The sequence below is a fragment of the Gasterosteus aculeatus genome, chromosome 2 (assembly GCF_964276395.1).
Source record: "Gasterosteus aculeatus chromosome 2, fGasAcu3.hap1.1, whole genome shotgun sequence".
NCBI classification, from domain to species: Eukaryota; Metazoa; Chordata; class Actinopteri; order Perciformes; family Gasterosteidae; genus Gasterosteus; species Gasterosteus aculeatus.
This window is the reverse complement of record NC_135689.1, coordinates 11,737,515-11,761,349: the sequence shown is the minus strand read 5'-3', so window position 1 is coordinate 11,761,349 and position 23,835 is coordinate 11,737,515. Positions and strand designations below refer to the sequence as shown.

Here is a 23,835-nt window from a genome sequence, read left to right as displayed (position 1 = left end):
CACGCACTCCACTCAGGAGGTTGTGTGTGACGCCTCTTTGAAATTTCCATAGCGTCGGCAGTTCAAGCTCTCCGAATGCGGAAGGGCGTGCTGAACCACTGGGGTGATTTGTCTCGATTGCTCTTTGCCCGGTTATGATTTGATTTGACTTACCCAGGGGAAGAGGATTGGCCCAGACCTCAGCTAGGAATATTGTCCACCACCGCCTCCGTCTTCTCTGATTGAACCGTCTCCGAGGAGACGAGCGAAGAAGCGTGTTTGTGGAGCTGAAGCTGTGTTCCATCGTCATGGAGATGAAGTACCACCAGCCCAAATTGTTTTCCCTTTTTTTGAAACTTCTGGAAGGAATCCACGCTGCGGACCCCTGCTCTCCTCCAAGTTCCTCCAGGAGACTTGTTTATTTTGCCAACATCTTTTTATAATTTTACGGCCACTTACCGCAGGAAAGAAAGATCCCATCCCCTCGTCCTCCCAAGCACTTCAGTCATGCTAATGTGAACAAATGCCGCGTAGAAGGACCTCTGACTTCACTAGAGAAACATTGCCATCTTGAGGACCGTGGAGCTCCTGCTTTCCTCTCACGGTCTACCTGACAAATCACACTCACGCACACCAGACACCCGGGACGGAGCCGGTATCGCTCTGACTGCTGTATAGAAACGACACGCGGGTGAGTAACGGAGAGAGAGGGAGAGTGCTGTCTGCCGGGTCTGTATCGGTGGCTTAGGCAGCAGTGGTAAGTATAACATGTTAACACCACACACTTCATAATAACCTTTTTAACCAGTAATATTACTGAGGTTACTTTCACTGATGGCAGAAATTCAATTGTGAGATAACAGGGTGATTTTACGCCGACGTGCTGCTCCCATCAGTAGATCGAAACTTGGTTGGTTGACATTTCACAAGCTACTGCAGTTGATACCAAATGTAATCCATATCAATCACTTAAATGTTCATCTTGGCACTCTTTCAAAAATAGCCGGATACTACAGGACAAGTCTTCAGGATCTAAAATGGTTAATATCTCCTTCAACACAAAAGAAAATCTGTTTCTTAAGCCTGAAGCATTTACGTCAATTAGGCAAATGTAATTACAGGATTTTTAATGAGGAAAGAAAGGGAATTTAGGCAAAATAAATTGTTAATTAGTGAAGGTCACAAATGAAAGCCTCCAGTCAATATAGTCAAGAACATGAATTTAAGATTTAAAATAGGCCCAGTGACCTTTTGAATCCATCACACCCCATTAGTTAGAAATCCAAATGTCGCTTGTGAAAACTAAATGAATCTGTGGCCAATACTTAATCTGGCATCTCACTGGTACCAGTATGCTTTGTTTTTGCTCTCCCAGTCTATTGGGCCGTGTGAGCAGCTGTATGTGCTGTTTGTCATAGCGCGTCAAACCGGAACCACAGAGACCTGCACATTAGCAAATCAATAGATCGAGGAGCAATACGCTTTGTTCAAAAATGAGCTTGTGTCTGCGCCGTGCAAACCCGATAGGACCCCTTATAACGAGGATCAGGTTTAAAGGCTACTTGGTGAAATCAATAGACCGACAGCTGGAGAGAATAAGTTGTACCGAGTCACCTGATTTCCAGATAAGAGCCGTTAGCGCTCTGCAGAGGTACCAATCATTTTGGGCACCGAACCTTCACCTCAGTTCCACACGTCTCTTAGTCAGAATATCTGCTCATGTAATGAAGCGCTTGGAAAAGAGCATTGATTTGACTACTAGACAAACATTAATCTATAAAAGCCACATGTGTCCAAATACAATTTTACGCTTAAATAAATAAACCCACGCTGATTGCGCTGCAGTTCATTGAGGCGTAAGCACCCAGTTGAATATTATGTTGATTACCAGCACTAACAATCCATTTAAAATTATTCACTCTAAACTGCTGTCGCGATTACAACACGTCTTTGTTTCCTTCACAGAGTCACACTGGACAGCAGGCGATGCATCCGTTTGTTTCCAACCAACACGCCATGCGATGTCATCTACTGTAAGTAACCTGTTTACTTTGATTAACAGTGTATTTACTCTTTTTTTTACCATGTGAAATAATTACAAGGACTTCTTGACTCTACCGTTTGACCCAAGATGGAAAATAATGTAAAAACACAGTCTGAATAATTTGATTTAATCACGTCAGTGTGTCTAGAGAAATGTGTCAATAAAATATGTAAAAGATGTTTCTACTTGTGGGTGTTTTCCTCCTGAGAGACAGACGTTGGTGTGGCATCACTTCATTTATTATCTGAATCAAACAAAAGCTGACTTCAGTCACATGACGGCTTTTCTTCAGCTGACTGCGAACTATTACAAGGCTTAAAAAAAACAGCTCAAAGAATGACCTTGGATATCTATGATTGGTTAAGCATATTTTTTAAACTATCAGTTCAAACGTCCACGAGACAGTTCTGACATAACAGTGCTTCACCCATAGATGCATTTGCTGCAACAGTTAATTATCAGCGGCGTTTAAGAAGGGACACACAAATTATTTCAAGATATCGCTCAAATATCCAGATAACTAAACAAGTATAATAATCCCAAACCCAAATCTACTTAAAGCGTCACATACATTTCATAAAAGATTTATTATGGTACAAAATATTCAGTGGCCTTCCACCTCAAAAGCAAACTGGCTGTGAATGAAACTCGTGAGCCGAAAGAGCTTTTGTGCGTGACTGTCGAAACAACACAAAGAGCCCTGCTCAGTATTGTGAAAGTGAGACGACGGGGAATAATTTGGTACTAATTGAGGCAGCATTCTTTGCGTAGAGGCTGTCCTTTGCCACAAGAGGGCGGCGTAACAAAAAAACGCACGTCCAGAACTGGATTCTGGTCTGTCCTCAGACCTCGAAATGACAACAATGGATGAACATCGTAATTTCAATTATATCGACAGTCCAAGCTATTTTCGACTAACATGAAGCTTCAAGTTGTAGGTTGGTTTCTAATGTGTCTTTGGCTGACATCACAGGAAAGTTAGTAAAGATACATAATAGTACCATGTAAGGCAAACGGTGGTGAACAACAAGAACTGAAGACACGAAAACAAACCCCCCCAAACATAATCACAAAATAATCTTGAATTGCAATACCAACAATTGGCTGCCTGCAGGCACTGTAGAGGCTTGGCAACCGTTTTCTACCATTCCAGTTTAAATGGGCAACAACAGCAAAACCTCTTTAGAGGAACAGACATTCAAGGTAGAAAAGACTACACTCAATCGCATACAATGACACAAAGAAACCTGCTCTTCAGCGGAGCTCATCAGCAGTCTTACTGTGATCGAAACAGGCTTCTTCACTCAGTGTATCTTTGCAGTTAAGAGTTCAAATGGTGTGCAAGTGAGCTGTCGATGACAGATCTCTCTGTGTACTTGCATAGAAAAGTTCACAGACAGTGAGCTGGGTGTGACAAGATGACAAGTTGTTAAAAGGAGTCATTACTGAGCCATGGAATAAACAGGGCAGTTTCTAGTCGGTAGATTTGAGATAGTCGCTGCTGAAGTGCTGAGATAATTTCAAAAAAGAAAAGCGTGCTCGCTTGCAAGCGAAACGCTGGTGCAAACCCTGTAGAATGTGTTAAAACATCATAGTAGATGAAGGTATGAATACATATAAAAGGGTCAAAAAGGAAAATAAAACATTTCAAACATCCCTTCCATAACAATCTACAGGGGAAAGCACTCAACAAGTTGAGGTTTGAATGTCTAACAATGCTGGTTTATTTGACGGATCAAAACGATGGGCGGCATATCAATAAACATCTAAATGCTGTAGCACACGCGGAACAATCCATCCCTGTGTCTGCAAGAGTAGAGTTGTGGCCAGAGGCTTTTGTACTTGAAGCGTTTGCTGCTTTTTGGCTTTGATGAGCAGTTTGCACATTATGTCACGCAGGCAACAAAGAGGGGAAGGTTGTGGATGTCCAATCAGTGGGGACGTTAAATGTAGTGGTTGGAAGCAATGCATTACTCGCTGTGCTCAAACCCGACGCAGAACGCTGAGTCAGAAGCTAAAAGGCACAGCCGGCACGACTCGGCCAGCTGCACAAATCAAGCTTCTCTTTCATATCGGTGTCGCTGAGGACTTTAATTGTCTGCATTTAACAGACTAGACGTCCACGTGAAAAAAGCAACATTTTCACTTTCAGTAGTTGCTCAGTACCTTAATTATCATGCAGCATAAATCACGACTTGGCCCAAAGTGCATACCAGTGAGTACAGGTTTACAGACACAGGTGAAGGCTTCCATAAAAACCAATTGAGAGGCAATTCATCACGGATATGTGCTTCTATTAAATGCCATTACAGAAACAACAGGAGGAGAATTCTGGAAAGGGACTTCAAGCTCAACTGTGTAAGCTTTGTTTGCAGTGATAAAACCTAAATAAAAGGATTCTGCAAAGTGAATGCAGTTTTGGTGTTGAATTGAAAAACATATTTAGTTTGAGTTGTTATGATTGCAAAGCAGCAAGCATTCGAATCTGTTGGATGAACTATATTCTTAGTTTCGGATGCATCTTCCTCTGATAAGTAGTAAATATTCAGCAGAACACTACAGTTTTGGCTCTTTAACAGTTCAACATAAACACACAGTTGCCGCCGTCCTGCATGTTCTCAGAGACGTTGCCGGGGGTTTCCTCGGCCCGTGATTCACTCCTGCTGAAATTAAGGGTCACTTGGGTCCGCGCTCTAAAGCCCGAGTCCAAGGTCCAAGGCATGCAGTCGCGCTGACGGCAAGTCGCGAGCATGCTGGTTCAGGATCGAAGGCCTTTCCCCGGGTTTCATTCCTACACAGCGCCGTTCTGCAGGCGGTCAGGGGCGAAGCAGCCGTTGGTCTTACAGCTGCTTTCTGCGGTCTTGGTCCGGGTCACTTTGTTCTTGGCCTTCCAGCGCTGAGCCAGCGGCTCCAGGAACAGAGAGACGGAGGAGAGCAGATAGCAGAGCCCGGCCAAGTAGAATGAGCAGTCGTACGTCTGAGTGTAGTCGTACAAGAAGCCTGCAGAACACCGAAATAGTAACACATATATGTCTCGGTAATGAATATACACTACAGGTTTCATTTGAAGCAATACCTTTAATAATATATCATGTAGACGCAAGCTTAGGAAGCCTGTTGAAAGGGTTGATCTGGGGATTAATGCTGAATCTTATTTTTCAAATAAGAAATCAATATAAAAACAATGAGTTGGTCTAAAATGACATACAAATAGACAATTCTAATTCTTACATTTGTGTGCTATATGTTGTGCAGAAACAGTGGAAATAAGTTTTTCACATTTGTCTGTGAAAAAATGTAAAAAATTATATTCCATATTGTCAAAAATGTCATATATTCGAAATGTTACAGTAGTTTTAACCAAAAAAAGTATACTAAAAACGAATGTACCCTAAGAAATGTATGTAATAAAAAGTTGTATTATGGCACAAAATGTGTTTTTAGTAAAAAAAAAAAAGCAGCTACGACTAACATTTAGCTATTGACATGAATTATTGCACAGTTAGCAATCCGGAAGAACTGAATATGACAACAATGTTTTCATAGGGGAAAGGACCATCGTTTGCCTCATGTTTGTTTCTTAGTGGAGCAGCAGGGATGGTAAACAGAGCCACATGCTATTTCCATACAAGCCGAAAGGGGGTCATTAGTCACATCAAGGCCGAAATCCATATGCTGCTTCGAAGGGACGGCCCAACCCGGTTTACTGGGTCCGTGTCAACGGGTTCAAGGGAAGCAGCCTGTTGAACCTGAGCCAAACGTTACCTAAGGGAGTCCCCCCCCTCCCCCACAAAAAAAATGTAGTCGAGTATGTTGTGCAAGCTCCAACCAAGTTTCAGTCTTCTATGTGAGTGCCACATGTAGGCGTATTTCACAACCTGTTGTCGGCACAAAAACTGTAACAACAAACAGGTTGCTGATTGGAACCGTCCCTCTAAGACTTGACAAAGACAAACTGCCTTCAGTTACAGAGAGGGACTCAAACACGCCATAAATCCCCCGTTATTCTACTTAACTTGCTTCAAGGCAAGACGACGTGACGCAGCCCCTTTTTTAAAACTTTTTTTTTTGCCAGCCAAAAGTCCCAGTTGGCATAGAGGGACCTATAGGCAGTGTGTTCAGTGTTCACCCTCCGTAAGGACCGGATACGCACAGACAGGAAGGAAGACTTGAAGGCACCGCATGGAAATATGAGCCTCAACAACCTCCATTCACTCACCTACAGTTTGACACTTTAATGGACTGAAGCACACAAACGCACACACACGTGTACTGTGTTCACTTCAGGACAGTAACGCCATGGCGATATACACAGAAAAATGATGAGTGAGTGACTAAAGGTTTTCCATGACGTTAATCCTCTCACCTGCCAAAGGGGGTCCTGTCAGGCAACCCAGGCCGACAAAGAACATGGAGAAGCCCATGGAGTTGTTGAGCTTCTCTGCCCCCACGAGATCGACCTGGCAAATCATGGAAAGAAAGGTGTTTTTGGGTACAGAACGCTATATGCAAAAAAAACATATTCTTCATCTCGCCACCATGTTGTAACAGTTTTAGTACAACTTCAGTCCCACATTAAATACCTCATACATAAATGCATAAATTACCTTTCAAAAACCTACAGCATAAAAAGCCAAAAGATAAGTACCTAATAATTCATGCTTGAATGACTTTAAATGCAGATGTCTGTCGGCAAAATACTAGGCGAAGGTCATCCGAGATAACATCACAGCAACACCGGTCCGACGAGGTGAGATGCCAGCATTACCAGGAAATTTAATTTACTGTCATATTTTTCAAACAGACATCAGCAGACTTGTTTGAATGAGTTTTTGTCGTCCTGTGTGATGTGAGCGGTCGTTACTGGATACTCGCCGACTTAAAATGTTGTTCCACCCATTTAGTCACATTGAAACAGTCTGTTTCAGTTTGTTCGTGTGACGCAATGATGTAACAAAGCCACAATAAGCAACAATACAGTTACTGTGATTCAAACAGAGTAGAGTGTGTGATTACTGTTCGGTCTCTACTGGCGCTGGCGAGAAAGCACATTGTAGCATTTATTATTTAATTGTTAAAGCCAACCTTTTGGGATATTCCAATGAGCAGTTTTTTATTTGAAATCTGTTCAGAATCACTTTCTATCTGCCCTGCAGTGAGTCAGCATTATCATAAAGTAACCATGAGCTTATCTGTGTGGAAAACAGTTTTACAGCAGGTGTCTAAATGAAGTTGAATAAAGGTGGGTTAAGAGTAAGATAATTCTGCCAATTCAGAACACTTTATATGGAAAATATTCACGAGCAGTTAATGCTTTAAAGAGCGGCTCCATTTATACTCAACATGCTGCATCTGTTCACCACTGGTCCAATTTTGTAGCGGTTTTAATGTTCCCCAGAGAATAAAGTATTTTTCTTAAGTTTTCACTTGCTCCATGGAACACACACTGAGTGAGAAGACCAGCGAGGGAGTGCACTTCATCACACCTTTTGATATATAATCCACGTGACCCAGTGTCTGCAGCAGGAGACGCACACACAGTCTGTGTGCCCAAGACCTTCAATTTTGCTCTCATTGTTGGGCTTGGCCTTTAAAACTGAGCATTTAGTCTTGTTTGATAATGAACTATTCATCAATCCATAATCTGGGACCCCATATTACAGTTCTTCCTTATAAATAAGACGAAACCTGTTAAGTAAAGCTACTTGAAGGCTCCCTTCACAGGTCCCTTTTTACAAATGCACAGCATGGAGGTTTCAATAGCGGGATCTCCTTACTAGAACGGGGAGGAGGAGGGCCATGTATCCACCGCAGAAGACGGCAAAGAAGACGGCGTAAACCATCAGCAGAAGGTAAGAGGTCGCCAGTGGGGAGAGCAGGTTGACCAGGCCGCAGAGGATCAGGTAGGCCTTGTGGGAGTGGTATTTGTGGAACAGGTTCCTGTCCGTCACCCAGCCTGAGGCCAGCTGGGCGATGGTCTCTGTGATACCTGCAAGCAAGGCAAACAAGGGGAGGGTTAGGAACATCAAAGCAACATTACAAGATTAAGATGAATCTGGGACAATAGAGAAAAAAGCAGAGAAAAATAAGTGAAAACGAGACATCTGTATAAACTTATCAGCTTACCTATTTTTTGGCTTTTAAAACGCATTGAAAAGCATTATTGATAAAGCTGATAATTATGGTTAAAGAAGGTAAAGGAAGATATTCCTCACTGTTTCTTTAAGGAATGAGTAAGAGAAGAGAGGCAGACTGGGGAATTCATACAATAAAATATTCAGGTGGAAGCTGCTCTTTGGTAATGGAGTTTTTGATGGAATCCAAAAAAACAAAGCATCACAGCTCTTGATCCCCTTTAACAAAACATCTTCAATAATCAGGAAGCAAAGTTTTACATTTACAAAATAGATCCAATCTGCCTGAATAAAGCAGACTGATTGTTAAGCACTAGGAATAATTTAATACCATAAGACAAATTTTCTGAGAGTTTCTTTTTTAAATTGGATGTATAAATGAGTCAGATGACCAAAATGTAAAAAATCTCTTTTTTAAAAACACAGGGCTGAAATGTATCCATGCAGATAGTGTGAATCAGGCAAAAATATCTCAACAGTTGACGTTTTATAAAGACATTAATGGTTACCTGTCTCCTACTGTAGCGCCACCACCAGGTACATTTTGTTTTTGGTAACATATTGACAACTATTAAATGGATTACCATAAAATGAGGTCCTTTTAAAAGTATGCAGTTTTGGTCTGAGATAACAGTGTGTAGGAAGTGTGTGTTTGTTTGTTTGTGTGCTTATATGTGGGACAGACACAGAACATCAGGGAAGAATGACACGCAGCAGCTAAACCACAAAGGTCGGCATTAATAACAAATATCCGATCCATTTTGAGTGCCAGTTGTTGCTGTCCTCTAAAACCAGACGACTTCCACAAACAAGATAAGCATTTGTAAATATCTGTATTACACTTGCAACACCAAGGAAAACTACTCGCGCTCCGGCCCGTCTGATTGATTTGTTTGCTGCAGTCGGGTATGATGACTGGGCAGATATGTGTTGCTCTCTGCTGAGGTCAACTGGAACGCGATATGCAGTGCGGAAACTGCAGAGGTGTATTGACCGGCGCAGGAATAGCTACAAGGAGGCAGCGCTGAGCCATTGATCAATGAAACAAACTGGTTCTATGCAGATCAGTCACCGGCCCTTTGCTCAGCCTCTGCACCAACAACTGCACAGCCTGCAGCCACTGACACGGAAAGAGGGGCAAATTCCGCTGAATATGGATGAGTTAGGATAAGTTACCGTGTCAAGAATACGGATCTATCTGGGTTTTGTGTATACAGTAAAGGTTAAATAAATCTCCATAAATCAAAAAGTGGATATAATTTGAGATGCAGAGTTACATCTTCACCTTTCAAGGCTTTGACTAATGTTCACATGAATAACAAACAGAATGCCTCGTCGGTGAAATGAAATGATTACATATACCGTATATATATAAAATACACTCTAGAGCCTTTCCCTCTCTCCGAGGTTAGAGAGATGACATGAGGCAGCTGTGCTATGTTTATGTGTCCTCCTCTAGTGTCCCGGGGTGTCCCTGCTTGCACACAGACAAGTTGTGAGTTTGTTTGTGTGTTTTAGCCCCAGCAGGTTGTTTCAGGCCTGCAGCTGTTCTTGTTCAAATTCAGTACAATGCAGTTTAAATTTGGCCTTTCCAAGTAGCACATTAAGCCAACTGCATAAGGGACATCATTAGTTCTCCCCTTAGTCAGGGGAGGGGGGGGGGTGACAGGTACAGAAGATGTATACTTTCTGCCTGCTTCTGTGCGATAACCGACTGTCGGGAGGTTGCAAGGCACAGACAGGCGATTCCCTTTGCTCCGAGGAAGAAAACTTGTCACTAAATTAAAGCAAAGCGGTTATAAAAGACATGTTGGTTTTCCCAGCTTCTCTGAGGTGGAAGTTGGCTTGTCTTCCCTCCTCTTTTTTTTGTTTTACGTATTCAGACTCAGTGCTCCGAGGCAAAGCATCAGCCACTTTAGGACCGGACTCAAACGGAATTGTGAGCCCCTCTTGTCATCACGCCAACAACTTTACCCTGTAAGGTGTTGCTAGGCAACTCCAGTCACAGCCTCAGTGTTGGTGGCTGAGGGTTGATGAACAGACTGACCCGGACGACAGCGGACTCCCCTCCCTCGGCCGAGTCAATGGGCTTCTATGACGAGCGCTAGTTTGGGGAAAGAGGGACGGTGGGACACTTGGACGATGGCTTTGTGGTGCGGCTGGCACTCCGTCTCTCCAGCTCTGTCTCTCATTCAGCGCACATGACCGGAGAATGTGACAGAACAAACATGTCGGAATCAAAATAATTGGTCATTCCCACTGCCTTTTGTCAAAAAACAACAACAATGCAGGACTGGTTTAGGGATAGTTTCAACTGGTTTCGTCGATTCATTTGCGTGAATCCCGTATCATTTCAGCTGTGTTATTTAATACTGATATTAGTTTTGGCTCAATCCTTCAGCAGTTACAGTATATCCAGTCTCTACAATGCTGACAAAAGGAAAAGCTGCATAGTCACAGGCTATTTATCGTAAGGCATGACATACATGTAAATAGCTTGGGACACCAAAACAGTCCTTCAGGTAATTAGGACCATCTATCCAAAAGCTGAGCCATTGATAATTCCAATAATGGTCCTCCGACAACTGAAAACGCTTTAACACTATATGTCTTCATTCCCCCAATCATAGACAGGAGCTACCATTCACTGTGCCACATGCCCAGCAGCATCTAACACTTATAGCATTCACAGCTTGTCCAAGGACCCATAGTCATGGACCCCGGCAGCCAAGTCTGACAAAGCAATCATTGAGAATTACTCGCACATGTGGTGGTCAACATGTTAACTCTGCTTTCTTTAAATAATGGAGTGGCCCCATCAATGGGATACTGCTGAAGCCGCCCAACCTAGCCAGTGGAACAAAGTTCAGCTTTTATGTAAGCACATCCGTTACATAAGACTGCAGAGTCTGAGCAGCTCACAAATAATTAATAGCTGAAAGTTGACAGAGTACTTTTTTTCCATTGCTTCTTCAACCCAATCTAGAAGTAACTTGAATCTCCCTTTTCAAAATCACTGTAAAGTCCCTGCTGGAAGCCACATTCACGGACAACTGACAGCAATCCACAGTCCGCACTGTCAATCAGGAGTCTGTAAGGTTTTCTACAGAGCATCCCCATGCAGACTGGTGTATAATCCAGAAAAGGAATATCAACACTTTTTGTGATGAGAATAGTTTGGATTAAATCCACCAGATTCAACTTTAAAACAATTAAACTGCATCAAAATAGAAAAGCATGACAATGCTTCTATATGTAAGAGGTCAATTTGTGCTTGATCTCCAACTCAAATACTAGAAACCGTCATCGAACCGTCGATGAGATCCAACATTTGAATTACTGAGGTTTAGAGCTTCTGGTTGCAGCCTGTTTTAGTCTCTATGCTAAGCTATGCTAGCTGGCTGCTGCAGATACATTTACTGTGCAGACATTAGACTGGTTTCCAGTGTTTCCCCTGGAATTAACAAAAATAAATGTTTGTGCACCGCAGGTCTCCCCCGACACGTGGGCGCGCATATGTCCATGCGTGGGCACAAAAACATGGTAGAACGTGTTGTCGAATGGGCTCCTCACCTGCCACAGAGATGATGAAGGAAGCGTCCATGGCATTAATGCCCAGGGTTCTGGCTCGAGCAGACAGGTGGAAATAGGGGATGAAGTAGGCCAACTGGCTGAAGACCAAGGACCAAGTGTAGATACAAAAGAATGGGTCCTTTAGCAGGGAGAAATCCAGTACTTTGGTTTGCATGACGGTCACCTCGCTTGGAGTGCTGGCATGCACAGGAATTCCTACGGGGGTGGACCCATTCACGCTGCCGTGGTGCTCCGATGAGACGTCTGGAGACGTGGGTTTACACTGAGCCGAGTCGTGAGGCTTCTCTCCATTGACACCATTGAGGACAAGTCTGGTATGTTCAGGATCCACCGACTGGTCCGGGGGTCTTTGAGTACATTGGCCCCCAAGGTTCTCAGTTTCCCCGTGAGAAGGAGAAGGAGTAAGAAGAGGGAATGGGAATGAGTCTGCTTTGGAGATGCCATTGGATACCCAAGAGGAGCCATTCAAGCAGCTCTTAGTGTAGTCCTTCTCTGAATAGCTCTTAAGAGAGGCAGAAGGGCTCTTTTGGATAGGACAAGAGTTAGGGTTTGAAACTGGAGGCTTCACATGGATTGGTCGCAGGAGCATCCCAGTGGCTACCAGATTCAGCATGAGACCGCCAAGAATCAGCATTGCACCTGTAGGCGACAAAGAGACCTCAGGACCCTCAATGCCAACTACATCAAAAAGGAAATACCTCTGGTAACATACTTGCATAAATTACACAGTCATCAGTCATCAACAGAAATTGACTGCATACCTTGCCAAGCGTACCGGTCCAAGAGCCACTGAGTAAAGGGAGCGAGGGCAAAAGTCAAACCCATACCAGAACGCCCAATGGCATACGCGGTCGCTAACCTCCTTCGGAAGTACAGCGCTGTTACGACTGAGAAGGATTGGTAAAGTAGTGCAAAACCAATTCCTAAGAAGAATGAAGAAGAGTATCACTATCATATGCTTCAACAGGAATATGTTAGGAAAAGAGAAAAAATAGATATTTTGGCATACCACCAAATTTATACATACCAACTATGACTCCCATGCTCAAGTAGAGGTACACCACATTGTTGGCAAAAATACTGATGATGAACCCTCCACTGACAAGCACCGCCCCAGTGATGGAGGTCACCCTGGTTCCTAGCTTGGCACAGGCTACAGAGGCAATGGGCGCTGGAGAAGAAGCACAAAGATGTAGACTCACTTTGCAATCCTCTGGTGTTTATGTGTAAAATATAAAACATCATTGTTAAACGAACCTCCCGACAGACGCAGGCTGGACATGATGGAACCGATCCAGCTGATGCTTTCTGATGAGCCTCCAAACTCATCTTGGAAAGCCACAAAGAAGATGCCAAAACTCTTTAGTGTTCCCATCACTAGGACGTTTACCTGGAGGACACACAACACACACACACACACACACACACAAATTGGAGGGAGACGAGATCAGTGCAAACCAAGAGTGCGTGAGATAAATACATACATTTTCATCAAACGTTATTATATAATGTTTATATAATAATTGTTATCTAATGTACTCTGTAAAACACACATATGAGTGAGAAGTATTGTTGCTGCCACCATCCTGTCAAGAACTTGTTGACAAAGGCCAGAAACCATATCATTGTCACAGAATATACCTGGATTTGACGACAGCGTTTTGGGAAAAGTGGATGCTTGTTGGTCAAAAGTATTTTTTGCAAATATTTGCATGTTTGAGATGTGACAGAGATCATAAACAGCGGAGGTGTACATACCAGGAAACAATGCAGCACCACCATCCAGCCCCAACCTCCATCTGGAGGATCCTCATAATTGATTTCTTTAGCCTTCTCCTTCTTCGAGGCGTCCTTCCTGAACAGGTTCATGGCTGCCTTGGTTTAACTGGAAGAGAAAAAAGTCATTAAAACATTGATAACATAATTCCATAGGTTGCGTAATCAGAAGCATTCAGCACATCACAGTCTTTACATATTCTAGCATAACAAGCAGCATCCTTCTTAAAAACAACCATGATTTCTAGTTTTATTTTTTTTTATTAAAGTGCCTTTACGTCAACTAACTTAACAGAAACTGTGGACTAAAATATTAAAGTATTTTTTCCCTTTTCATGAGACCTTTGACATGAACCTCTTATGATCCTGAAGGATCCTGAAAGGACCAGACAGTAGACAGTAGTACTGTATTGACTTGTTAAGTCATTGAGCTGTGACGCAAATAAGTTACAGTGCAACAAAACATAGTTAATTTTCCACCTCTTTTGTCTTATTACAGATTCTGCACTGGACTCAATGTCTCAGCAGTGTTTACATTAAGTCCAAATGTTCAAACATTCGTATCACAAGGCTTATTGACAGCAAGTAACATGGCTTTGGCATCACAAGCTAAATTTTCATTTGTTCGTGATGTAATTCGTGACATTTTGTAGCTGTATTTGGGGTTTGATCCTTTAAGTGCCGGAATTTGGCAGAGGGACGTCAAATGGGGGGATAATCAATTATGATGAGGAACGAGCTGTCCGTGTAAGGAGCCAATTGTACTGCAGTTTATCTCAGCACTTTAACAGGCAAAGTCCAACATTGATTTACTTTCAGCCTTTCTTGGACCTTGAAGGTATTTATTTATCTTCACATTTATTTGTTCCTTTGTTTTTGTACATTTTTGTTATACATATATATTGCATATAAATTACTCAATTTTTGTTTATATTTTTAATCACTTTTTTTCATATAGGGTAATTTGTTTTTTGTATCCCTTTATTTTTCCTTGTTATTTTCCTTTCAGCTTTTGCAATTCCTTGAAGGGCGTCCGTCAATCAACTGGCTTTATGTCCAGTCCAGGGTGAGAATTGAATTCCTACACACGTGGACCAATGCTTTGAGAAAGCGTTATCTTCAGTCTTGCAGGCTGCACGACTTGTCTACATTATAACACGGCACCATCAGTATGTATGTTGTGGCTGGAGTTGTAGATATAAATGCAACTCATAAGGATCAAGTAAAGTAATGAATAATAAATCATTTTGATTGAAGTATATCAGATCCAATAATGAACACTGGATGAAACCTGAAGAAATCAAGTGACATGGCTTCTTAGGCTCATATGCTAGAAGACGAGGGTGCAGCAAACCTGTGTTTGTCACCAGTTCTTTGTAGCCTGCATCACTAACTCAGTCCGACTAAGACATGTACAAGAAGCAGAGACCACATTAAGCGGAGAGCACAGAGCGGATTAAAGGGGGAATGAATTGGGCCAGTGTACTTGCGAGGAAAGTATTTCTCCCCCATGTGCTGTGCAGAGGTTTTCATCAGAGTTTGGTTGAGTGCAGGTTCGTGAATGTGCCGGGCGTCTCAGGGCTGGAGCCATGTGGGATTGGGGATCAGAGCTTTGTAGTGGGGTATTATAGTTTTTCTCCGTAGCCTCGGTACATTTATCAAACCATCCTTATCAATGGCAAGAAAAGTGCATCTCTTGCATCTCTTGAAATAATTCATACAGATGGCACTGTATTTGCCTTGATCAAAGTCCTTAATTCATCTATAAAAAGTAAATATTAGTATAAATGAACATGTCAGAGCACTCAGTCCATGTGTCATTCTTTACAAAGAAGATGGTCAAAATTCTTTACAATGTTGTCAATATAACAGTGGGCTAATTGTTAATAGCATTATGAATTAGGAAATGTTAATCTCATTGATATCTGCTTCAATTTCAGAGCTTTGCAGGTGTGATGCCAATGCGTTCGGTCGTCTTTCACAGAGAATCACATGGAGAATCGTCTGTTTCCTGACGTAAAGTATATTAATTTGTTGATTGTCCATTTCATTTTGATACAGAAAAGAAAACAACAAGATTTAACGCATCAACGTTCGGATTAAATTGTTATCAGTTCATCTCGTCGAGACAAATTTACAAAATGAATCAAACAGTATTGTCTTTAAAACATGCTTGACGTATTACAGGACCAGTCTTCTTATTCAGGTGAATAGGAAGGTGTGTCCACACTTTGACTGGTACTGTATGTTAACCAGTTCAACCGTTTTGCATCTGACCAATGACTGGGCCTTTTAGGGGGTAAGACCAGTAGAATGCTTTTTGATCAACGTGACATAAGCAGTTGATAATGTAGGAAACAGCAACTAATGTTACTGAATGTTACTGCACACATTCACCATGAGATTCTTTCTCCTAGTTTTATATTCCTCTCCTTGTGTAATATAAGATTTTGCGTAAGGTTAATGGTGAATAATGTCCTAATGTTCTAAATCTGTCCCGATATGACATACACAGCCTTTGCGCTGGAAGCTTATAAGTCCAAGTGGGTGGATGAAGACTGATCGAATTGAAAAGGTTTTAAAGGGGCCCTGTGGAGTTCTTGAAAACAAAAGTCGCATTATGTTTTACTGACTTTGCATTTGTGCATTTGCATCCTTGAAGTCTAACGACTGTGTTGGGAACATTTCCTTTCTCACACGAGGTGTTTGAAATCCTGCATTGTTTGCAGGCTTGCTGGTGCAATGCTGCTGCAATCTTGGTGTGTTACACCCAACTATTGATCAGTGGAATGAAGTTATCTGCAGGAACTTGTTTTAAATCCTCCTTGTGCATACGGAGACGAGCTCAATGGCTCTACAAGAGGTGATACACCAAAGCAACAAAAGCTGTAAAGGTAAGCTTAAGAATTGGTAAACAATTTGGGGAAGTGCGCGTATTTCTCTTTTCAGTTAGATGGGAAGAACAGCAGCACTTTCTTATCCATCCTCACTGAAGTATTGAAACATGGATTTGTGGGCTGCAGCAACGTCCTCTCCCCTAACAAAATGTTGTATTTGCATGTAAGAAATCGATCCCCATTAGCTATATATCGCTCATTAATGTCCTCACGTTAAACTGGTTGAATTCTTGGAGGAAAATAAAGCAAGGTAAAAAGTTGTGCTAACAATTTGTTTAAGTGATTACTTACTAAAATCCCAGCTGTGTCACACCACGTCTGTCAGTGAAGGTAAAAACTTGCTGGTCACTCGGCCTCCCGGCCTCCACCACCAGCAGGAGCTACCAGTGCAATGACCAGGACGCAATCGTCATTATGCGTCTCACCTGGAAGCGCTACGACAACAGCAAAACCCCAAAACGTCAATCACGTCCTACACACCCTGTAGGTACCCAGTAAACTATGGTCGGTTGTTAAGTGGAGCAGCGACAGCAAGATACATGATAATTGTCATTCTTAACTGGCTTGTTGGGTTACCTGTTAATGCAGATTTGGTAGAACGCCTGAAGCCTCTGGAGTTGGAGATTAAACTCAGGACTCCGATTCTCCGTGTGTCATCCTCACGCTGGTCGAGGGGCACTTGTAACAACGTTTGCAACAAGATTAGTTTTAAACCTGCAACAAGGAGTGGATCACGATGAGATACAATTATACACATAAATACAAAATGAATGACACAACAATTTAGATACTCTTTGGTGCCAATCCCTCTTCTTGTTGTAACATTTCACAGTATCTTTCAAAATGAATTATCTGGGAAGCACACTTTTTTTTCAATGAGAAATGAAGACACATCGTTCTCAATGCTGATAAGACGTGCTGTGAAGAAAAGCTATTTGTCAAAGAGAACTATTTGACAGCGTAGCGAGCAGGAGTCAGCCGTGCCTCCTACAGATGAGAGGAGGGGCGGTACAGAGATATGAGGTGACACCTTTATCAGCCAAATCTAATCAATTTTGCGCCAGAAGAATTTGATTTGATCACAGTAATCAGGTTGTTATGCTCTTTGGTTTGGTTTTAATCGGGGAAATGATTATGACAGTCAACAAGGTTTTGCACAAATACAAAACAGGGGGTCGGAAATATACTACTGAACTTTGGCTGAATGGTGAGGTGGCCTGCTCAATGGTGAATTCCGAAAGTCTGTTGTATTACGCTTGAATTGATGGCGAGTATTAGTGTCCGTATGGACAAGTGCAAGTAATGTTGAGACTAAAGCAGCTAATAACACAGATGACTTTTATTCAAGAAACTTTGCTCTCCAGTGAATACAGGTAATATCTGCTATGCAAGCAGCATATATAATAAACATTACCTAAAATTGATGGAGCCAGAAAAATATCAAAGAACAAAGAATTAACCTCAATGATACAAATGAATACCTATCACACTTCTATATCATGACTCAGGTGCTTCAGTAATGACCAACTTATGAAGACAGCTTTCCCTTTGTAGAGGCACCAGATGTCCCTCGTCTCCTCTTATTTTTGTCCTGGCCATTGAACCTCTAGCAATGGAATCTAGAGGCAATAGTGAGATAACTGGTATCACAATGAATGATACTATGAATAAAATAAGAGTATTTGCTGATGATATAGTGCTCTTTCTGACAGACTTCTTTATTCAGTAACTCAACATATTGTAACTTATTGGGTTATAAGGTTAATGCATCAAAGTCTACAAAGCTATTTTTTGAAAAATCTGAGGGATTAACTCCACCACTAAATACACCATTTAGGAATATTGTGGACAGCTTTACATACCTCTCTGTTAAAATAGCGCCTATAGAATCCATAGTACTCACTAACCATAACCCTGTGACTGAGTCAGTAGGTGAATCTATTACTAGAGGAAAATCTTTGCCAATATCCGTAATTGGGCGTATTAATATTCTGTAAAATATTCTTCCTAAATTCCTTTACCTTTTTCAATCCTTTCCAAGCGCTCCTCCTCCTAATTTCTTCCAATCCAATTTGTAACAATAGACTGTCAAGATGCGCATGACCTTGTTATAAAGCATATGACAGAGGTGGGTTAAAACTACGACGAGCTGCCTCATACTGGGTTGAACACTCAATACTCGCTGCACTGGATGAGGATGGAAAAAACCACAACCTCCAAAATTCCCCTATATGTCGACCTCTACTCAGCAAACTTTACTACTTTGAAGAAACACACTGCAAACCCCTTTGTTAAAAACACGTTATGACAATATGGCAAGATGTGTTAGTTATCTTGGGGGAAAAACTGCTCAATCCCAATACTCACATATTTGGGGGACACTTTACTTCAGGTACGACCCTGGTTTTAGGTTTTGGGCAGACAGAAGTATCGGAAAGATTTCAGATTTGTATGATTATGAAACCCCAAATAATGTTTTAAATTAAGCAAACGTTTAGCATAGCATTTTACAGGCATCTCCAGATAAGAAGACACGGAAATCTGTAAATCTCACCTCTCTAAATTCTTTAGAAAAGATAGCTCTAAGCCATTATGGATCTCAGTGTTTCATCAGACTTTCACAGCTGCAGCAAAAGAATCCAGATGACAAAAGGCGAGTATGGTGTTCAGCCCTTAATGAGGAAATCACTGCAGAAACGTGGCGGGACGTGTGTCTACTGTGTCAAGTCAAAACAATAAACTCAAGGGTGAAACTTCGCCAGCATAAATGGGTGATGAGAACATACATTGCATCACATGTACCCCAACACACATGTGGTAAATGTGGTAAACAGGTAGCTGGGCTCACTGCTTCTGCCAATGAACCCTCATTCAAGATTTCTGGACAGAGATTATTACAATCTGTCTGTATCAAACTACAACTTTACTTTTAACAATAGCAAAAAGAAGGTGGTCGCATTTTGTCTTCTTGAACCTAAACTGCAACGGCTTGCCAAGCAAACAACATTGGATAGAGACGCTACCTCTCCTTAGAGAAACGTACGTATGTAGATAAAGGGAAATATAATATCTACAAAGGCTTGGAGCTCCGTTAAGGAGTTCCTCGAGGGAGAAGATTGTGTTGTAACCCAGTAGCCTACGGTTAAGGAAGCATTCTATTTGTAGGCATAATAAGTATCTATCTGTGCATGTACATATGAGTCTCGCTCTACTGCTATTTTTATTTTCGTCTCTTCTGACTGTCGGTAACACCCAACAACAAATCATGCCTCTGATATTTCCATTTGAAATGGTGGCCTTTATGTACTTTCATCTGCACTTTCTGCCCCGTTTGGGTTTTTTTTTCTGTAATGTGGAAGAACAAAATATATGTTTGTCAAAAAAAAAGTATAAAATCTGAATCACAGAGCCACACCTGGTAAAATAATACATATTCCTCCTCAGCGTCCTGTCACCAATCTCTAAGCTTCCCTCCAGGTGCAGGAGTTTCTTCACTGCTCTGCATTGCAGTCTAAAAATAGTTGGTTTGCATAAGTCCAGCTGTTAAATTTAGTCCTCATAACTCTCTCCTATTTCCTATATCCCACGTTGTCTGCCTGCCTATTTCATCAATCAAGATACAGTTTCACACCCTGCAGCCTCTAACTATCCGACTCAAAGCCTTGTAGCCTTCAGTTTCTGCATGGACTTGTGAGGAACTCAAGACTTGTGAGATTACAAAGTAAGCGGCGGGTGTTCAGCTGAAAGCTTTAGGCTTAGTCCACGCAGGCACACACACGCACACAAACCCGTATGATTGCAGAAAGAAAACAGGTATCGGTCCTACTGTGTGTGGCTGTGAGCTGGTTATCTTCGCTTCACAGGCCTGTTGCATGGTGGCCCTCGCCCAGCTCAACTCTCCAAACTGAGGAGAAAAGTTTGGATGGTAACTTGTGCTTTATTTTGTCAAGGGGGGGGGGGGGGGTCAGGTGTTAAAAAAACACACTATAGTCTTAAATTGTGTTAATAACGTTGTCTTGTGAGTGCAATAAATCCATACCTGAAATATCCTGCAGTCCTCGACGCGCTGCTGCACCAATATTCAATTAGTTCAATTTGACGCGTAATTTGGAGTCTTCTCGCCGCGGGTTTGTGAGTCCCAGAAGGATGTGCGCATCACCGGTGAGGGACTTTCTGGCAGAGACAGATTGCTGCGGGGCCTTTTCCTCCGGGGATGAACGGGCCATAACTTTGCCTTTTTTTTTGTTTTGTTTTTTTACCAGCGAGTCTCTCGGAGTTGCTCCTCACATCGCAGCCTGAACGTCGCTCCCTCCGCCGAGGAGCAACGCGAGCCAAGTATTCACCGAGCAGAGCCACGTGACCGAGACGTAGCAGGGGACATCAGCAGAGGGGGGAGAGAGAGGAAGAGGGAGGGGGAGTGAGAGAGACGCCTGCTCTCACCCAGTCTGCACCACTCAGAAGTAACGTTAACATCTCGCGGGGTTCTGATCGATCCCAGAATTCCTCCGATTGTCAAAGCGTACCTTCACCCGGAGAGGAGTCACCTGCTGGGTCACCGACATGCTCCTACTTTGCATTTGCCTAAAAATCATTCTTCACAGATTTGTTCTGGTGAAGAACAAATCCTGGTTCTGGGATTAACGTTGTGCAGCTGCCACAGAACATGGATCAGTTGACTACAATAAACCAGCAGAACAAGAATGAATACTTAACACAGAGAAGGTCGAGTTGAGGTTTATTAAAAGGGGTTTTCTTTATGCATCAGCGGCGTGGATTATAGGACAAGAAAGGTAACAAAAAGACACAAAGCAGGAACACCGCTGAGGCATTTTTATTAAAGCACTACTGACAGATTGGAATATATTTATAAATATGTACAAAGTCAAAGTAAGGTTATTTCACAGCAAGTGTCAGGAAACTGGCACGCATGTTGGTTCAGACATTTAATGCAGTTCGAACAAGATGCGTGACTACACCTGTGTGCCATGCATGTACATTCCATTACATAGAAAACTCCACAGTCCGTCTCGTTGTCTTCAAGACGCGATCTTGTGAACTGCTACGGTGATGTTGCCATGACTCCTCACCAGAATGTTTCTACAAAACAAGTAAACAAATTCAATTTACTGAGAAGAACAATCACCCGGTGAAGAATAATTATTGTTTATACTATTCAGTGTAGTTTTGACTTATTAATTATCACGTCTGTAATTCAACTCCAGCATTATGAATACAACGCAGTTTGGCCATTTATTGTAGGACCGTTCAGTACTCCAACCTTTATACCAATTACCCAAGCGTGTATTAATATTGTTGGTGATTTTATAAAAAGAAGGGTAACATTTAGAAGGTAAATATTGGTATTAGTCACTGGTCAAGGCCCTTAAACCAGAAGATGTTGTGCAAAGTCCAGAAGGTGGCAGTAAAGTCGCGCAAATGAAAGCTCAATTCCTTTGCCAAGACTTGTTGCTCGGCCTGAATGACAAACAATGGTCCCTCAGTCTTTGAGTTTGGACCTCTTTCAACAGTTTGCGTCCCCGGGCTTTATTGATCTCCATGTGTGTTAATGAAAACCACTGTAGTCAGCGCCCTTAAATTCACTGATAGGGAGATAAAGGAGGAGGAGATGTTGTGTAGACGCTCACCCCGACTCGGACTCCAAGCACACTGTTGGACTATCGGTCGGGTCTTTGATGAGCGCTGCAGCTTGTTTGGCCAAAACTGACACGACACCGCCGTGTTCATCAGACAGGGAGCCACGGCCTGCGCGTTATGGGATTTAAAAAAGACAGAGTTTAATTGCAAGGTTAAACTTCTGAATATATCACGGGTTTCTCGTTTTTATTATGATTACATCGGCCAGAAACAAAAATCCCAGATGGAAGGCTTCCTAAACTGATACTTCATTTAAATCAATGATATTGTGTCTACAGTTCAGTTGGCAAAGAGAAAATCATATTCTATACCTGACTTTGCTCTGTATTGTTAGTCACAAATAACCACACATCATTATTTATTAGCAGCACTGTTTCTTAGCATTTTGAATGACCATTTATCTCATTAAACGTATGTTTATACGTGGAATGTTCTTGTTTAGCATACAGGGACCACAACTTTGTTTTGGCAACCAGGTGGATAAAAGGGTCAAAAGAATGTCAGTTTACAGCAGGAAAAGGCTCATAACAACTTCACAGAGCAAAACATGACGCCTCGAAACTGCCTTTTTGGTTCCAGGAGGCTAAAATATCAAGTTTACTACTAATTTATACAGCGATTGGATTATTTTTGTTGCATTCTACGCCGGCAAACGTAATTGGCCTTAATAAAACTATATGTTCTAAATATTCATTCAACAAACATTTTTATATGAATATAAAGGATAGGATAGAACAAGCTGTGTTTTCTTACTGCCCAGGTTGTGTCCTTGTTGATCCGTGCAGAGCACTCCGACCACCGCCGGGTTCTTCATGCTGCCAACAACACAAACAAGGAGCTTTTAGCCATCTTCAGCATCCGAACGGTCCAAATATCACCGTCAGGTTTCAACTTACGTGTCATCCAGATGCTGCTCGAGGGTCGACTCCATTATCATCAATCCCGAATAACTGCAAAAGTCACGTATCGTGTATTAAATACGGTTTATTTTTGTAGCTCACTTCCTCAAAACTCACGAATGGTGGTCAGCTGATCTTTGGGTGCACTACGGGTCGCTGCGAGGACCAAACGAGGCGAAGCGCGATACCAGACGGACCGAGGACGTGAGAGTAGAAACAGACAACTTGTAGACGCGGAGGTAACATGCAGGTCGCACGGGCTACATGAAGGCCCACTCAACCTTTGCTTTTAAAATACGCAAGTCATATTTGAAGAACTAACGTTAAACAAATGTAAGATGCACCGGCTAGCGTTAGGACCACGCGGATAAATCACCGCTCAAGTCCCCTGTCGGTTCCTCTTCTGTTTGCGTCATTGGGTTTGTTATTCTCTCCTGGTTCTAATGGAGAAGGAAAGTCCGGCTCTTCGAGAAAAATATTCGTTAATATAATATAGGGGTCACCTAATACCAATTGATGATTATTTGTTGTTATATTTCTTCAATGAGTTGTTTGGTTAATAAAATGTAAGGATATTGTTAAAGACGTTGATCAGTGTTTCCAGAAGCCCAAGATTACACCCACAAACGCTGGACTTCATGTCTTCTCCCTTTCTCCTCTTGGTGGCTGGTGTGGGAGAAGTAGGAGCTCTGACAGGGTCATCAATTGGGACACCTGATTGGAGTTAGTTTACATCCAACAAGTAGATAAAAATGCAATGATGAAGAGGGGATTATTTTGAGTTTATTTACGTCTCGGCACCACTCTTAACTTTAGCTTCCACGGTCCGCTAGAGACAGTTGCCAGACAATAAGAAG

General features: G+C 42.2%; 2 protein-coding genes across 6 annotated transcripts; both read right to left on the bottom strand.

The window, feature by feature from the left end:
• Window positions 1–2,244: 2,244 nt before the first annotated feature.
• slc16a4 (solute carrier family 16 member 4) lies at window positions 2,245–20,886 on the bottom strand. Of its 5 annotated transcripts, none has more exons than XM_078092782.1 (12): window positions 20,464–20,886; window positions 20,251–20,328; window positions 17,001–17,138; window positions 16,716–16,858; window positions 13,510–13,636; window positions 13,009–13,141; window positions 12,779–12,922; window positions 12,513–12,674; window positions 11,731–12,390; window positions 7,801–8,012; window positions 6,390–6,483; window positions 2,245–5,023 (listed from the first exon to the last, which is right to left on the bottom strand). In XM_078092782.1, the coding sequence occupies exons 5-12, from the start codon at window positions 13,618–13,620 to the stop codon at window positions 4,815–4,817; spliced, it is 1,725 nt and encodes a 574-aa protein (XP_077948908.1). In that variant the 5' UTR covers window positions 13,621–13,636; window positions 16,716–16,858; window positions 17,001–17,138; window positions 20,251–20,328; window positions 20,464–20,886; the 3' UTR covers window positions 2,245–4,814. The 5 variants fall into 5 exon arrangements, with proteins under 5 accessions (XP_077948908.1, XP_077948912.1, XP_040048554.1 ...); XM_078092786.1 differs by having other exon boundaries at window positions 20,213–20,328; window positions 20,464–20,780; XM_040192620.2 differs by lacking the exon at window positions 16,716–16,858 and having other exon boundaries at window positions 20,464–20,809.
• Window positions 20,887–21,239: 353 nt separating this feature from the next.
• On the bottom strand, window positions 21,240–23,136 carry lamtor5 (late endosomal/lysosomal adaptor, MAPK and MTOR activator 5). The gene is made up of 4 exons (XM_040192624.2): window positions 22,976–23,136; window positions 22,833–22,894; window positions 22,070–22,187; window positions 21,240–21,521 (listed from the first exon to the last, which is right to left on the bottom strand). Exons 1-4 carry the CDS (start codon window positions 23,014–23,016, stop codon window positions 21,461–21,463), a joined length of 282 nt encoding a protein of 93 aa, XP_040048558.1. The 5' UTR covers window positions 23,017–23,136; the 3' UTR covers window positions 21,240–21,460.
• Between the last annotated feature and the right edge of the window lie 699 nt (window positions 23,137–23,835).